The sequence below is a fragment of the Malaya genurostris genome, chromosome 2 (genome assembly GCF_030247185.1).
Source record: "Malaya genurostris strain Urasoe2022 chromosome 2, Malgen_1.1, whole genome shotgun sequence".
NCBI lineage: Eukaryota > Metazoa > Arthropoda > Insecta > Diptera > Culicidae > Malaya > Malaya genurostris.
In genome coordinates this window covers 62,076,401-62,093,465 of record NC_080571.1, presented here as the reverse complement: position 1 = coordinate 62,093,465, position 17,065 = coordinate 62,076,401, and the positions used below count along the sequence as shown (strand labels likewise).

The following is a 17,065-nucleotide window of genomic DNA, read 5'->3' as shown; positions in this document are numbered from 1 at the left end:
ATCTAGAGGAACACTTTTTTAAAAAGTGTGGATTTCTGGCAGTGTAGTACTTCTTATATTCACTCTCCATCGAAAGGATATAATTCTCATTCTTTTGTAGTGATTTATTATAGTACCAAATACAGCGCAATATGAATATTTCTATCACGTGTTCGACGTGTAGACGTCGAATATTACATATGTTAGGTTATGCATAATACAAATTTATAATTCCACAAAGTTGCAAAAATTTCAAATTCTCAACCTTTCCACAGGTCGATCGAGTCTTTCGAAAGCTGGACCTCAATCAGGATGGCATCATCACGATCGAAGAGTTTCTGGAGGCCTGTCTCAAGGACGATGTCGTCACCAAATCGCTGCAAATGTTCGACACCTGCCTTTGATGACCGTCTTCCGAAAGTGTAACCGATGGTCAACTGAAAGCGACGGATTTGGAGCGTTTTGCACTGATTCATTTGTAGAATTAGCCGAAAACTCAATCGCTGACTATTAGCTAGGCTAGCAAGCGTTCGCGCACAATTTTAGTTCGCGTTTAGTTTTTATTGTTCCGATATCGAAGCAACTAAAATTGGGAGACTACATTCCGACAAACCGAAATAGTTATTTGGAACGTTCGCCAATCAGTAAGTTAAGAGAAATACTCACAAAAAATCACTACTCAATGATGTTTTCAGACGACTTTGAGTTACCTGCCGTACCGATGATTTGATTATCAAGTAACTTTTCTAAAGAGCCGAATAATTTTCACATTGATTGAAAGGGAAAATAAAAAAATAACAGTTCAAAAAAGTCATTTGGGGGTTTGGAACCTCTTGGGTTCCAGTTTGTGCTAAAGTGCGCATGACTAAATTGAATTATTTACGTTTCGCATTCAGCTCATCAGTGCTTAGCGTATTATGCTGATCCGCGAGGTGGCATTAGTAGTTCAACATGATCTGCTAATGCACTGATGAGCTGAATGCGAAACGTAAATAATTCAGTTAAAAAACATTTTCGCAATTGACAAGCAATTTTATATTTCGTTTTTTGAATACAGCCAATGCAGTTAACTTCAATAAAACACAATTACTTTTGAGCTCATGTCCAGTTTCGAAAACGGAAATTTGAAATCCTATTGCATTTTCATGTTTTAGGAAATTCTTCTATTCCAGAGAGTCCAACCTAAATTCTGCAAAATATTTCCAATTACATTCGAACTAGTTTTGCAACGCTTTAAGGTCACGCTTAATCATTGTTGATAGAAGTTACGATGAGATAAAATGCAGAGCGCTTCTCTGCTTGAGCTCGCACATCCCTATAATGAAAGGCATTTGATTTTCCAATGTTGTTCTCGATATCAAAAATCACTAGCTGCACTTATTGAATGCTAAGAAATTTAATTTTCCATTTCATTATGAATAAAAAAAAAATTAAAATACTACATTTTATGTTGAAACAAGCAAACGAAGCTCAAACTTCAGAATATTATTTTCACTTTTAGTGGAATTTTTACACTTCAACGCTAGGAATTTTCAACCTTTCACTTCAACAGTCACCGATAGGCAAATTAAAAAAGAAAACATCACTTTTTTGTGGCTCAAAAATGATATCATTTTAAGTTATACGCATGAAACTGTCAATGGAACGCATGCAAGCTGCATGTCGAATGGAAAAATAATATATGTTTAAAAATTTCATATCACATTCCATAAAATTGAAGCAATATTATATTATGATAAAGTAATGTAATATTGTAGCGAACTAGAATAAATTTTGTGTTATTGTATGATTCATTCCATTTTCGATCGTTTATTTAACCATTAAGGAATAGAGGAAAATTCAAAATGCCATTATAGTATAGAAAGAATACGGAAGGATAATAAAATGTAATAAAATATTATGACCCGAACATGAACCCGAGTCTGCGAGATCATTTCGGTAATAATCTGTACATTAGTTACACTAGTTTAGGCAACAACTGAATTGGAGAAAAAGGCATTAGAAAGCTATACGGACTGGAACAGTATTTTGAATCACAACATAACATTAGTGATAGTCAAGAATAATGCAAAAACTTTAACAAAAAAATAAGGCGAAAGTTTAGAAACTAGTTTAAAATAGTAAATAAACATAGAGACACAGGCGTTCGTTGACAATAGACAATCGTTTAGACACAGAAATGTAGCTTCAAACAGGCTGCTAGCAGTTGTTCATGCTGTGTAGTTACAATTAGAACCAAAACAAAACCAAATTACGTGCAAATGACTCGAGAAAAATTAACAAAAACCAAACAAAAACACGATGTTGGGATATTGCCATAACGTAGAACAAATATTTTAATTTGGTAATTTTGTTATCAGAGATGAGTTTTCTTTCCACGGTATTGTTTGATTTTGTGCTGTCAGAAATGGTTGTAAATTATATCAAAATAGTTTCTAAGCATTCATAGCGGAAACAGGAAAACACCAATTATGTATGTAAGTATTTTAGTAAGAACTTGCAAAAGCAACTGTATTATTTACCACTGGAAAGCTCGAATAAAACCACAGAGAAAAAATATAGAACAAAAAAGTATTGTCAACTAGGTAAAAACTATATAAGAATATATGTTTAAAACTTCTCTTCTGTATGTTACATTACTGCAAGAATTCAACAAATAATCAGTGTGTATCAACAAACTTAATCACGATTCATAGCACAAAATCGTCAGTCAAGAGATTCTGATCTGTATGTTTATAACAACATTAGAATCAAACGCGCTAAGCGGTTTGAAGCTTGCACAGCTCAGAGTTAATCAAAGGGAACGTTAGCAATTGTCTCAAGCATTGTACAGTTCGTTTATACACTTAAATCATAGTATTTCAAAAGAGGATTTAATAGTGTCCGTAACACAGGAAAACCGAAATGAAAGATGCTACAATTCGCACTTAAACTATTTTTTACGTAAAAAACGCGAAATCATCATTCGTCTGTTTAGTTGTTTTAGTTTGAACGAATCGCATACAAGCATTTCCATCTTCCAATCGAGAAGATGATGGTCCAGTTTCATGAATCATTTGATCACATGCACATGTCAGGAAGTGTCGATATGGTCTTAGAACCAGTTTCAGATAGATCTTATTTGTTTACTTTCTCTGTTGATTATTACAGTTACATACGAAAAAACTGTAAAATTATTTGTGACACCACGAGGCTCTTAAAGGTGGTCACAGTAAATATAGTCTTTTTTCAAACGAGAATCAATTGGCAAGAGTAGTTTTTCATACAAGATGAAACCGCGGCCATCTAAACTATTTGGACATTATAGAGAAGGACAAAGTAAAAATGATAGAGTCATTAAATGGTCGTTTTCCATCCTTCCGTGCCTGTAAAAAACAGTTCCCGGATATCTGGCAGTCCAGCGGAAATGTAAAATCTTCTGAAAAAACGCAATCCTCTCTACTCTACGATTCGATTGAGAAAACTTTGCCAATTAAGGTAAAAACACATTTATATACCAAACCAATATTTATCTGGTTCTGGTTTCATTTCTATGTCCATGTTGTTCCATAAACATTTGACAAGACCATAAGACATGAAGGAAAAGTGAATACGTGTGGCAAGACCGGCAAGAGAAAGACGCATTTCTGCTAACACTATTTTGACAGTTTGATACGCCAGTTTTATCAAGGTGGGAAGAAGGGGGCTAACAGGGCACTCGCCCCGGACTCAACGTTTTTAGGAAGGCGGCAAAACATTCCTTGGAACCTTTTTTTTGCTCGCCCAAGTCATCTTGCCGGAGGTGGAGTTCAGCTGTGTATTTTTTTCACCCCGAGCGCCAAATTTCCTCGGTACGCCACTGGCTAGGTAGCTATTACCACCAAACGGTTCCACAGACGACCGACAGCGTGTACCAGAAGTTTATGCCGGTATTCTGGCTAAATATTCATAACAGATGAAAAATGGAAATAAGGCAAATTTACAAAGCAAGACCTAGGACAGATTCAGAAAACTATGTATCCGCTTTTAAAACAAGTTTTTGACCAACTCTGGTTGAAACTGGCACACGCAAGTACTCGACCTTTGAAATTACACTAAGAAAAAACAATTAGGCATTTATAGAGTCGGACTTATGAACCAAGGGGAAATCAATTTCATTGGGAGGCAGAGATTTCCATAGAGTCTTAAAATGTTCCTAATTGTTATCTATGCATTATATAATTATTCACTTTATATTTTTTAACAATAGTTCGTAATAGTTTCTCATGGTTTCATCAAAAATGCGAACTGAAAAGGAATGTCGGATCCGATTTTCTGGTTACTTCAAAACAGTCGAAGTTAATAAATGAATTTGTTTCGCTATTTCCAGTCTTGAAAAAACAGGTAAAATTTAATTTCGAAATGTTTTTTCCGGAGAACCGTCATTCATCATAAATGTATCCAAGGATGGATTATCGTATCAAAGAACGCTTACTAGCAACTCTGCACACGATTCAATAGTGCCATCAAAGAGAGACGGATATCATCGCAGCAACAAAAAACCGGCATGGTTCTTCATTTAACATAGAATAGACACCGGTGCGCCTGTCTGAGAATCAAAGGTTAGCTCGCTGCTGTGGGGATTATCTCTGAAGCAATCAACGGTCGCTTATTTTCGTTTCGATTCCGTATGGGCAGTAGAAAATTGCGATAGATTCATTTTACTATTGCCGCTTATTCTAGCTATGTAAATAAAACCTTTGTATAAGATGTGTCTATGGAAATGCATGTGAATGCTCCACACAAGGGTTTTGAAATATTGCAACCTAGTATGAGAATCATCAAGTCGAATCATCGATTGGATTTTCTGCGACAATTGTCAACTTGCGATTCTCTCTTGGTAAATTCCACACAGCACCAATCATTATCAGACTATAATTTTTTTAGGGCCGTGCAATACTCAGAGTATGAAGTGGAGCGAAGAAATGTAGAAAAATTATCTCGCGGTTCATGCATTACGAGACTCGAGTTCTTGTAGCATCTTCTACCGGATTGAAAATGTTGTATACAATATTGGTAAATATCGAGCAGCTTCTGTCAAAGTTTTCGGCAATCACCAACACTGAATGTATCATAACAAAAACAAGTTCTTTTGATCGAGGCGAAAATTACGAATCGAGGCCGCATTACGAACGACGAAACCTGAAGATTCATATGATTTTATCATTATGTAACTTAGTTTAATTTTCATTTTTTTTAATAGCTAATCATAAACTTAGCTAAATTTTTATTTAATATCCAACGAAACACAGATTGAGAATCGTTAGATAATAAAATGGGATTACGAAAAACGAAAATCTTTCAAACCAATCTACAACCACTGGAACTGTTCTACCATTTTAGCTATTCTGGAATTTGATTAAACAGAGCGTCGTACAAGTAAGCATCCACAAGCTACACGCAATATTTGACACATTTTCGTTCCAATCGTTCGCCAGATGAAGATATACGACATAAAAAAATCTGTAGTTCCTTCTATGGGATTTCTATTTCGTATGTTATAATCATACGAATGGCTAGGGCTAGGTTTGATGCATCCAACAGAATTCCGTTTATTATGAACCGAGCGCTTCTTAACTTTGCATAAAACTGTTTTTCATGTTGTTTTTTTTTTGTTACACAAGTGACAAATAACACGATTACGTGATTTCCTTCAAACATTCAGAAAAATAATAGCTAAAAATTGTTAGGATCGCTAATGAATGGTGCATAATAAATTTGAACCAAAACTAAAATCTTGCTTCCCATTTAAATTTACTGAATTTTTAAACACTTCTTGCTAATATTGTGTGTTGTTACGGCAATATTCTTCTTACAGTGTTGCAAGTAGGTAACCAATTTTGCTCACGCTAAAAGATGTTTTATATGGTTTTTAAACCAATAATTCTAACAATTTTAGGTCGTAAGCCTTGGTACAATTTTAGGTCATAAGCTACAAAAGAACTTTTGTTAGCTTTTGATAATCAACCCAACTTAAAACTGAAAAAGTGGATGATTTGTCCCAAATAAAAAATATGTCCACCACACTACGTTAATAGTTTACTGCAGTAACTCGCTTCTAAAAAAGAGACGATAATTTACTGAGCATTTGAAAGCGAGTTTTGGCATTTGGTGACGATTCATTCTGAAAAAAACTGCAAACAAAAATAATAGAATATATTTGTCTGCATGGTTATAACATAATTTTATTTCGATCGAGATATTCTGATTTTCTCAGACATGTTAAAATGAAAATTATTGTTTTTGAGTAATTTTACCGAAACAAACGACATATTTGGCATTATTAAGGCTATTCCTCCCTCCTCAAATGGATCGAAATATTCGATCAATGTTGCAATAGGTACCAAATTATGAAAAACTTCCGATCTGATGAGATATCCGATTTCACAATTCGAGAGCTTCCCTCACTTCACTAACTAGCTTACACATAGAAATAAAATTTTTTGCTACGTCCAGAATTAACCCACTTCGACAAAACCATGCGCATATTCATCGCATTCGTGGATTTTTTTGGATTTTGGTAATTCAAATCCTAGTTAAATACATACACTCCTAACTCTTGCGAATAATTTGGCGTCAATACCAAAATATGTCTCCAGCATCGGGTATTACATCGCAACGAGTCCATGATATTTGTGATATAACAAGAAAAGCAACCCTAGTTTATACTGAAAATATTTTCAAAGTACTTTTTCTCAGATGGTTCATGGAATTAAAAAAACAAGTTCTGAATTAAATTACATAACAAAATTTCCAATATAGCAAAATGTTAATCGTAAAACGTGATAAATGATATTCATTCAAACATGTTTGTGAATTTCATAAAAATGTTCTATGAATATCTAAAGTAAATCTTTGAAAATTGAAAATTCTGTCCACGCCTTTTTTGACATTTACCGGATTCTATCCAACTCTCAAGCCCTGTTCGAAATGGAATTTTGAATTCCAAATCAATGCCAACCGATTGATTCGAAAATCTGTCGGAATTAAGCGAGAATTGCGAACTAAATTGACATTGTGTCTTCTTATTATATTTCTTCTACAATTTGCCCGTTTTCGTGCAGATTTTCATTCAAAATCGGAATGAATTTTTAGTTCTATGAAAAATGACCCTCTATTTTTAGTTCTATGGAAATGACACTGTTTTTTGTAAAGTTACAAAACTAAAAAAAGGTGATACGATCGAAAATTAGCCAGACAAAAAAGTATGTAAACCCATCCTTTTCACTTAAAAATCAAAGTCTTGTTTCGATTCATACAGAATGAAAAGGAACTCTCTCGCAAGTTTATTTTTGGCGTAATGCGGTCCTTTCTTTCATGTTTTGCACTGCCTCCTTGGTTATTTTCTTCACCACTGAACACAAATTTACCTTGAACAGTATCTGATGATTATCTTTCGCGTGTTCCTGATATTCTGCTTGAAGATAGCCATGTTTTTTTTTCACGTAATGGCAAATTGGCCAAAAGTAGCGGAACAATTTCAGTTATCATATAATATTTCTGTCCATAAAGCTATTCAAAGTTTATCGCCATGTAATTAAACTTCGACAGTATCGTCATGATCGTACTTCGATCGACTTGTATTGCTTAATGTTTCGATTCGGAGTTATCATCTTCTTGTAAGTTAACAATTTGACACGTTTTTCAGCTCAAAACAAGGTTATTGACGACACTTCCATAATGTTTGCCACATCTTGGACGGAGAGGCTGGGGTTCCGCTTAAAACAGTTGGTCCTGCTATATGTTGGCAGTCTCCGGTTTCCGAATTCCTTCCGATTCTGATTTTCAGACTGTAAGCAAACTTACTCTAAACACTTTTATTAGGATGGCGACCAATTTCGCCAATTTGGTGTGCGAGTAGTTCGAATTTTCGATATGCGCGACCAAAATTTTGACGCGTTGTTGCTTTGGCTTCGATACCAATTTCACAACTGTAAAACAAATATCACTCACACAAATCTTTGAAAGAAGAGCTGAAAATTATGTCCAATAACCATGATGCTGTAGCAAAAGACCTCAACGTTTGTAGTCGACCAACAGATAATTTAATCATAGCGCAATTTGCTTAACCCTATGTTACAATTTATTATTCACTGTATTCAAATAGAATCAACCGATACGCCAATTACAATCATTCTGTGGTATGATTTTGAAGCATCATTTTTCTCTCACTCACACCTGAAACAATAAAAATATAAGCATACAAAACGATTCAAGCTCATTACTAGTAACATGAATAAGAAAATGTAATGCACGTTGAATAAAAAGAAGCCAACTAGCCGAATATAGAACTAACAAAAAAAAACGAACACAAGTTGAACATTTTAGCAAAACAAATTAAATCCCACTGTTGTAATAGATTGAAGATAAGCTGTTTTTTAATGTACCTGTCTATGAAAAGCTTGTAAATTTAACAAAAAAAAACGACTTTAGTCGTAAGGAATAAACCGCAACAGAACCGAAAACTCTCTCCCACCAATGTTTATCTCTAGTGTAAAAAAAAACAGACACAAATAAAACCAAATGATGCCATAGTTATAGAAGTCGAAGTTATCGTTAGTACGGTTTGAGAAGATAAAAAAACCTACCATCCACCACAAGTTAACTCATGCGCAAAACAAGAAAATGCAAAATACGCGGTGAGATCTCCAGAATTTATATCTAACATGGAATGAGAAGGATGCCATCTAGCTGATGAATTGGTTTTATAAGGAATACCACCTACTTTTATTCTAGTGCTAAGTTGAATCCAGTCTAATGTTCGGTTCTAAGAAGCGAAGCGAGACAGTAGAGAATGTGAAAAAGAGAAGCGTTATTTATTATTCAGAGATATTATTAGAGCGAATAAACGAATGCAATTGTTCCAATGAAATGCAAAGCAGAAAATATATGTTTATGAAAAAAATAGTTTTTTATTTATACCAAACGCGTATTATTTATACCAAACCGTGTCTAACCTAAAAAAGAAAGATGGAAAGATTTATTCCTTCTTATTTGATTTTTGAAACCGGTCGAGTCCAATTCAAATCACTCATTACATACGAGAATCAACCGGTCACATGCCTGTACTATCTGAATCTACCTACTTTGGCCATCCTAGAGAGAAATCAGACAAAATAACATCTACATCCAAGAACATAAAAAACGTTTCTATACCGGTTTCGAGCAGCCCCAGCACTTCGAAGGCAGAATGCTACTGTTGTACGTCTTCTATTGCTAATAACGATAGTAATAATTTTTGGGCATACATAAGCATAACCTTTCCATTTTTTACAGTTTTGACCCAACTTAATAGGAATTCTTTCAAAATTTGTATTTTGAGCGGTTTGTGGGTTGAAAACTAAACCGTCTTAAAAAAATTATAGGTTCCTTTGGATTCCACTATGAAAAGAGATTATTTCGTTATGATACGCATTTTTTAAAAAATCACTACTAAATTCATCTAATTGGCAGATCTTGTTTGTTAGTGAATATTTAAAACTACTTTTGGACTACTAGTCCCCGATTTCCACTACCGAAAGCAGCGATAATAGTGGAGAAAAGCCCCAAAAACGGCCATAATTGTCAAAACATTCAAATCGTCTTTGTTTTTCGCTCCGTTCGCAGCGTGCTTTGTTCAATTTCGTATAGCGTGCAGGGTTGCCACATTAAAATTTATATTTTTATGATGAAAAAAATTGTAAATTTCTGATTCTTTTATTCAATTTGTACCTACTTTTTAGTGTTATTACAAGATCATGATAACGATGCTTTTCTATAAAAGTACACAATATAGAAAGTTTATGCAATCACTTCAATAATTGACTAGTGAATATTGGTCCAGAGGGCTAATTGTTTTATATCATTCGACGCAGTTCATCGAACTGAGTGACCAACATGGTTAAAGCCGGGGTAAAATAAATGATATAAAAAAAAATCGAACTGAGCAATATCTGTGTGTGCAAGTGTGTCACTCATAAAATAAAAAATCTCGTAGTCCCATAGGTTGCTAATGAATTTCACACCGTCAGCATCGATTCAAAAAAAAGGGTAATATTCTTCTAGATTTGGCTTAAAACTGGTTCAATTTGTAGGCTGTATTAGTTACTTGCTAAACGAACCGACTTCGACTATACTGGTTCCAAGTTCCCGATTCCAGAAGTGCCGGAAATAGTGGTCAAAAAGTTTAAAACGAGACTCACTCAATTTTGTCAGATATGATGCGATCGATTTTCACAAACAAGCTCAAATATAAGTTCCTATAGTCTCATAGGTTGCTGTTTAATTTCATCCGGGTCCGACTTCCGGTTCCAGAACTATAGGGTAAAGTGTGTTTAATCATTTAGTGCGACGATACAAAATAAAGAAAAAATCCTATTAACTTGACATAACTGTTTACAAATTGAAAAGGTTATGTTAGTTTATACCCAAAGAAAGTTTATTTTATTCAAGATAGAAAAGGTTGCAATTTCATACACACTGTCCTATCTTCCTGGAGCCGGAAGCCAGATCTGGATAAAATTCTACATCAAGTTATGGAAAGATAATGCAGATCTGAAATTGCGCTTTGGACGTTTCTGAGAAACAGGCCCGTACCCAGGATTTTGTTTCGGTAGGGGTCCACAAATAAAAAATAATGTTACTGAAGATTACTAATGTACATAATTTTCGGTGCGCCTTCTACCGGCGTTTTTAACACTTTAATCTTTTCCACTGGAACTTTTGTTATTAAGTATTTAAATAAAATTTGTGACTGTGACCAAGAGAAGGTTATTGTATTACATTTTTTAACGTTTACTGTCATGCCATTTCAGTCGGGCATGTTCGATTCGTGGAGAACGGAAAACATCTTCTACATTTGTAGGTCTTATTAGTTGATGGTCATACAAACTTACTGTGGCTATAAGGTGTCGGTATCAGGTTCCGGAAGTAGCGGTCTAAGATTCCAAAACAGGTGAACAAGGTGGATGAACAAGTAATCGGAACCCTAAACCGTTAATTTTAACCATGGTAGTGATGCTCATGTGCTTCATGTAAGGCCCTTGCACAGCGATTTCGGTCTTTAATCGCTCCATTAATGCACGCTAATACTTTCATTGAGGTAGTCCTACTAAAGTATACTTTGACAATCTCAGAAAAGCGTCATCATGATCTTTCCGATCCATTGAGCCTCCCTTCCAGGCACTCGTACCGCTTTGAAGCACAACTTCAGTTCATTGTCTGATAATCATTTTGTTCTCTTGCGTATAATAATGGTTCCAGCCAAACAAGCACTTTTTTTTTAAATAACTATTTATTGGAATACGAGTTAAAATAAAATTATTAAGATTTAAATTGGGTGTTCTGCCACAATTGGTGACTTTTCAGCCCTATTATATATATATATGATTTGGTTATTACCATGAGGATATTATTTGCTTCCGCAATTCTGAGATTTTTTGTGTAGGGAAAATTCTAAACCTACTTGAATTGTGTAATCGAAAAAAAACTTATATACTAACTAACTAACTAATACAGAGAGCGAATCGATTCAATTGAAGATTGCATCGATTTTTGTCGGAATTTGCTTATAATATTATGTGACATTACATCTAATGGTTCTATATTTGTGAGTCTGTGTAACTCATTTGTAGGAGGACGCTTAAAAATCATTTTCAGAATTTTATTCTGAATCCTTTGAAGCGACAACAACTTGACCAAATTGGTACTGCATAAAGCATGGCTGGTCTGAAAATTTGTTTATAAATTAACAATTTGTTTTTTAGACAGAGCTTAGAATTTCTGTTTATAAGAGGATATAAACATTTAATATATTTATTACACTTTGCCTGGATTCCTTCAATGTGATCCTTGAAAGTGAGTTTTTTGTCATACGTTAAACCTAAGTATTTAGCTTGATCAGACCATGTCAATTCCAAGCCATTCAATTTGAGAATGTGATTATTGTTTGGTTTAAGAAAAGAAGCTCTTGGCTTATGAGGAAAGATAATTAATTGCGTTTTTGCTGCATTTGGTTTAATTTTCCATTTTGACAGATAATCACTGAAAATATTTAAACTCCTTTGTAGGCGACTGCAGATCACTCTTAGATTTCTACCTGTGGCTAACAGACTTGTGTCGTCACAGAATAGCGATTTCTGACAACCACCGGGTAGATTTTGAAGATCAGAAGTGAAAATATTATACAAGATTGGAGCTACGCTCGAACCCTGCGGACCACCGGTTCGTACGAATAGCAATTCAGATTTACAATTCTGATAGCTAACCTGAAGAGTACGATCAGTTAAATAATTTTGAATCATTTTGATCAAATAAATAGGAAACTGGAAATCAGACATTTTTGCTATTAAACCTTTGTGCCAAACACTGTCGAATGCTTTTTCTATGTCTAGAAGAGCAACTCCAGTGGATAACCCAGAAGATTTATTTGCTTTTATCATGTTCGTGACTCTTACAAGTTAATGAGTAGTTGAATGTTCATCCAAACTGCTCTGGTAAAAAAATTCACGGAACGACCGAAATCAGCATTTTCGCGAAAAATTTAGTTGATTTGCTGATTTTAGTTAGTTATTTTTTGAGACAACTAAAAAAAATCTTACTTTTGCTGATTTAGATTTTCTATTCTCATTCCCTTAATAATAATAAAATATTTGTTGAAATGACTATTTTTTTTAGTTGAATTCACAAATTAAACGTACTGTCATTTCTTAGCTAAGGCACACTTCATATCCAGTCAACTAATTTTTTAGTTGAATTAAAGAAATATAATGTTGTTTTCAACCAATATGAATGGTTGAATTGGCTTCTGCAATCTGCAGCTATATGGCGCCCTGTCACCGAAACGGTAACACCTTAATGACTACTAGCCACTAGATGGCACACTACTGCCGAAAAAAACTCAGACGCGGTTGTCTTTTCTATATTGGCAGATATAAATACGATGTTGTGTTGGAGAAAAAGACATAAACGAAACGTAAACATCTTTTTGAATTTTTTTTCTTCTAAATCACTGTTTCTTCATTCTCACTGAAAACTTTGAGCACTCGGAAAACAAAAACCGAATACAAATAGTACACCGGACGGCGCAGCTCGGAAGGTTTGAAGATACAAAAAACCTTCATCACAATTAGAGTGAAACATTCGAAATTCACATCACTGTTCCGCGTAAAAACATTATTACGCACAATCGCTTCAAGTGCGCACAAATTCTGAATAAATACACTTTCCACTAACAGTTTACGTCATTTTTACATATCGGTTTAGAAAATTATATAGGGATATATCGTAACACATGCGAAAAACATCTAAACAATTTGCGAGCAGTTTCAACAAGACTGTCCCTTTTAGCTTTTTAATGGATTGTTTTGCTTTGACACTGCTGTCCTTCAGTAATGACGGTGATAGATAAATAGAATCAAAGTTTCTGATTTTAATAACGAAATTAGTTGTCAATGAGAATTCCGTGTTGGATTGAAATATTGCTGGTTTGTGTCCAGAATATTCGCCAACTAAACACATTCTCTAAAAATAAGAGTTTTTTTCAGCACAGTAAATTCTACATTTTAACTAATTTTATAGTTATTTTGGAAATTTTGTTGTTAGAATCAACTAATTCAAAAACAGTAATACGAATTAGGCGCAGAGCTAATTTCGGTCGTTCCGTGTTGAATTCTCATTTATATGAGACATCATTCTCAACAAGATATTTTTTTCTAAAAGTTTACTGATAGAAGAAAGTAAGCTAATTGGTCGATAACTTGATGTTTCTGCTGGATTTTTATCAGGTTTCAGGATAGGAATTACTTTAGCGTTTTTCCATCTTTTTGGGAAGTAAGCTAATGAAAAACACTTGTTGAAAATTTTAACCAGAAGTCTCAAGGCAACATCGGGAAGATTTTTAATAAGAATATTAAAAATTCCATCATTACCAGGAGTCTTCATGTTTTTGAGTTTCCTAATAATTGATTTAATTTCGTCAAAATTCGTCTCAATAATGTCATCGTGTGATAACTTTTGGGTTGAAATATGCTCATATTTCAGTGAGACTTCATTTTCAATAGGACTCACAACGTTCAAATTAAAATTGTGTACACTCTCGAACTGCTGAGCAAGTTTTTGAGCTTTTTCGCCATTTGTATGAAGTATTTGATTTCCTTCCTTGAGAGCAGGAATTGGTTTCTGAGGTTTCTTCAGAACCTTAGAAAGTTTCCAGAAAGGTTTAGAATATGGTTTAATTTGTTCAACTTCTTTAGCGAAATTTTCATTTCGCAAAAGAGTAAATCTATGTTTAATTTCTTTTTGTAAATCCTTAACTATGTTTTTCATAGCAGGATCACGAGAACGTTGATATTGTCGTCGACGAACATTCTTCAACCGAATGAGCAGTTGAAGATTGTCATCGATGATAGGAGAATTTAATTTAGTGTGAGCTTTGGGAACTGAAAGATTTCTTGCTTCAATAATGTAATGATTCAAATTATCAATTGCTGTGTCGATGTCCGCAGAATTCTCTAAAATAGTTTCATGATCCACATGATTTTCAATGTGAGATCTGTAATCCAACCAATTAGCTCTATGATAGTTGAATATAGAACTAATTGGATTAATTATAGCTTCGTTGGAAGGTCTGAATGTTACAGGAAGATGATCTGAGTCAAAGTCAGCATGTGTAATCGGTTCACTACAAATGTGACTTTGATCTGTTAGAACCAGATCAATTGTAGACGGGTTTTTCACGGAAGAGAAACAAGTAGGATTACTGGGATGAAGAACTGTGAAGTAACCAGCTGAGAGTTGATTATGAAGTATTTTACCATTACTGTTATTTTGCCTACAATTCCACTGGACATGCTTAGCATTTAAGTCCCCTATTACGAAAAATTTCGGTCGATATCTTGTGAGTTTTTGCAAATCGCCTTTAAAGAAATTTAATTGATCGCCGGTGCATTGGAATGGCAAATATGCTCCAGCGATGAAATAAATTCCATGAATGGTTTCAACTTCGATTCCCAAGCTTTCAATAACTTTAGTATTGAAAGAAGGTAAAATTCGATGTTTAATTTGCCATTGGACAAAAATGGCAACTCCACCACCCATTCCAGTAAACCTGTCAAATCGATGAACCACATAATGTGGATTACTTTTCAATTTGACATTTGGTTTAAGAAAAGTTTCTGTCACAATGGCAATATGGATTTTGTGAACTTCGAGAAAATTATAAAATTCATCTTCACTCGATTTCAAAGATCGAGCATTCCAATTTAAAATATTCAAATAATTATTTAACATCACTGTTAAATTTTAAATTCATAATAATATTATTTGCAAATTTCCATCCGATTTGAAATGCTTCAAAAAGTGATGAAGTCGAATTCATTTGGATGATCATTTGAAAAAGTTGATCTTGTAGGTAGATCATTTTATTTTCAGTAATATCGCCTAAATCGACTTCATTTAAAGAAGCGAATGGCATTGAAGGAATATTTGTAGGTAGACTGCCATTAGAAGAAGATGATTTGGCCGGTCTACCTATTAATAAATTGTTTTCGTTAGAAGATGAACTGCTAGGCGGTCCTGTGTTTTGATTATTTACATTAGAAGAAACAGGTGATAGATTTCTACCTAATATACCAGCATAGCTGACATTAGAAGAAGATGATGACGAGGTCGATCTACCTGTCAATAAATTGTTTTCGTTAGAAGGCGAATTGGCAGGCGTACCTGTTTTTTGTTTTAAATTCGAAGAAATAGGTGCCTTAGAAGAATTAGGCGTGGCATTTGTAACGGTTTTTTGATTCTCAGGTATGTTCTGTAAATGTAAGGTCGTTGATTTGACTTGTTGTCTAAGCGAACGAGCGTTTAAATTTTTTTCCCTGACAGGACATTTCAAATAATTGGATTTATGATTTCCATCGCAATTTGAACATGAAAATTTATCAGTGGTTTCATTCATTGGACAAACGTCTTCCGAATGCGATTTACCACAATTCAAACACCGTATATCCGACGACTATATCCATATGACAATTTTTGGTTCCATGGCCGAAGCCTTGGCAACGACGACATTGCGTTAAGTTTGCAATACGATTATGCCGTTTATAATGTTCCCAATGAATTTTAATGTGGGAAATGAAACGTACTTTTTCTAAAGTTTTCAAATTGTTTACATCACTTCGATTGAAGTGTATTAGGTAAAGTTCATGGGAAATTCCAGAGCGTGGTTTAGAAGTACCATTCGCTCTTTTTTTCATAAGTATTACTTGGGAAGGGGCAAAACCAAGCAATTCTTTTAGTTCATTTTTAATTTCATCAATACTTTGATCATTTGATAAGCCTTTCAAGACAGCCTTGAAGGGTCTGTCTGATTTTATATCATATGAATAAAATTTATGAAGTTTCTCGGACAAATATCGAATAAGACGTTCGTAATCTTCCAATCCATCAACCAAGACTCGACATTCTCCTCTTCGTCCGATTTGAAATGAGACTTTTACTTCCGGGAGAAAAGTAGAAAGCTCAGTACGGAATGCTTTGAAGTCGGAAATCATCACCGTCACTGGTGGCATAGATTGTTGTTTCTTCCCAGAACGACAAGCGTCCATTTTGGGAATTTTTGAAGAATTTTCTTCTATGTCGCTACAATCGGATTCAGGAAGAATCTCGTAAATATTGTTAGACGGCATAGGATCAACGGAAGGGAAATCCGTCCGTTGTCTTTTATTTTTACATTCAGATTCTATAAGATCGTGAATGTTATTAGAAAAATGTTGCATAACGGATTGTGACTTATTCCGTATTGAATTATTTTTAGCCTTAGGCTTGTTGCCTTTCCGGTTGGACGCAGGCATTTTTGAAATGAATGGAATTTTGAATTTTGAATAATAGTTCTTTGAACAGCTAGCCTTAAAAAAGGCTGATTAATTTCTTAGTCACTCTAATATCACTCTTTGTATCACTTAGTCACTCTAATATCACTCTTTGTATCACTTAGTCACTCTAATATCACTCTTTGAAGAGCCTTCAGAAAGGCTGACTAATTGTTAGTCTTTAAAAAGACTGTTAGTGATTCAGGTAGCCTTGAAAAAGACTG

General features: G+C 34.4%; 1 protein-coding gene across 1 annotated transcript in view; it reads left to right on the top strand.

The window, feature by feature from the left end:
• Positions 1-7,945, top strand: part of LOC131432988 (Kv channel-interacting protein 1) — a 90,415-nt gene extending 82,470 nt beyond the window's left edge. Inside the window, exon 7 of the mRNA XM_058599688.1 lies at positions 255-7,945. Within this exon, the coding sequence (XP_058455671.1) occupies positions 255-383 (129 nt within the window). The 3' untranslated portion in view covers positions 384-7,945. The remainder of the gene's footprint in view (positions 1-254) is intronic.
• Positions 7,946-17,065: the final 9,120 nt, after the last annotated feature.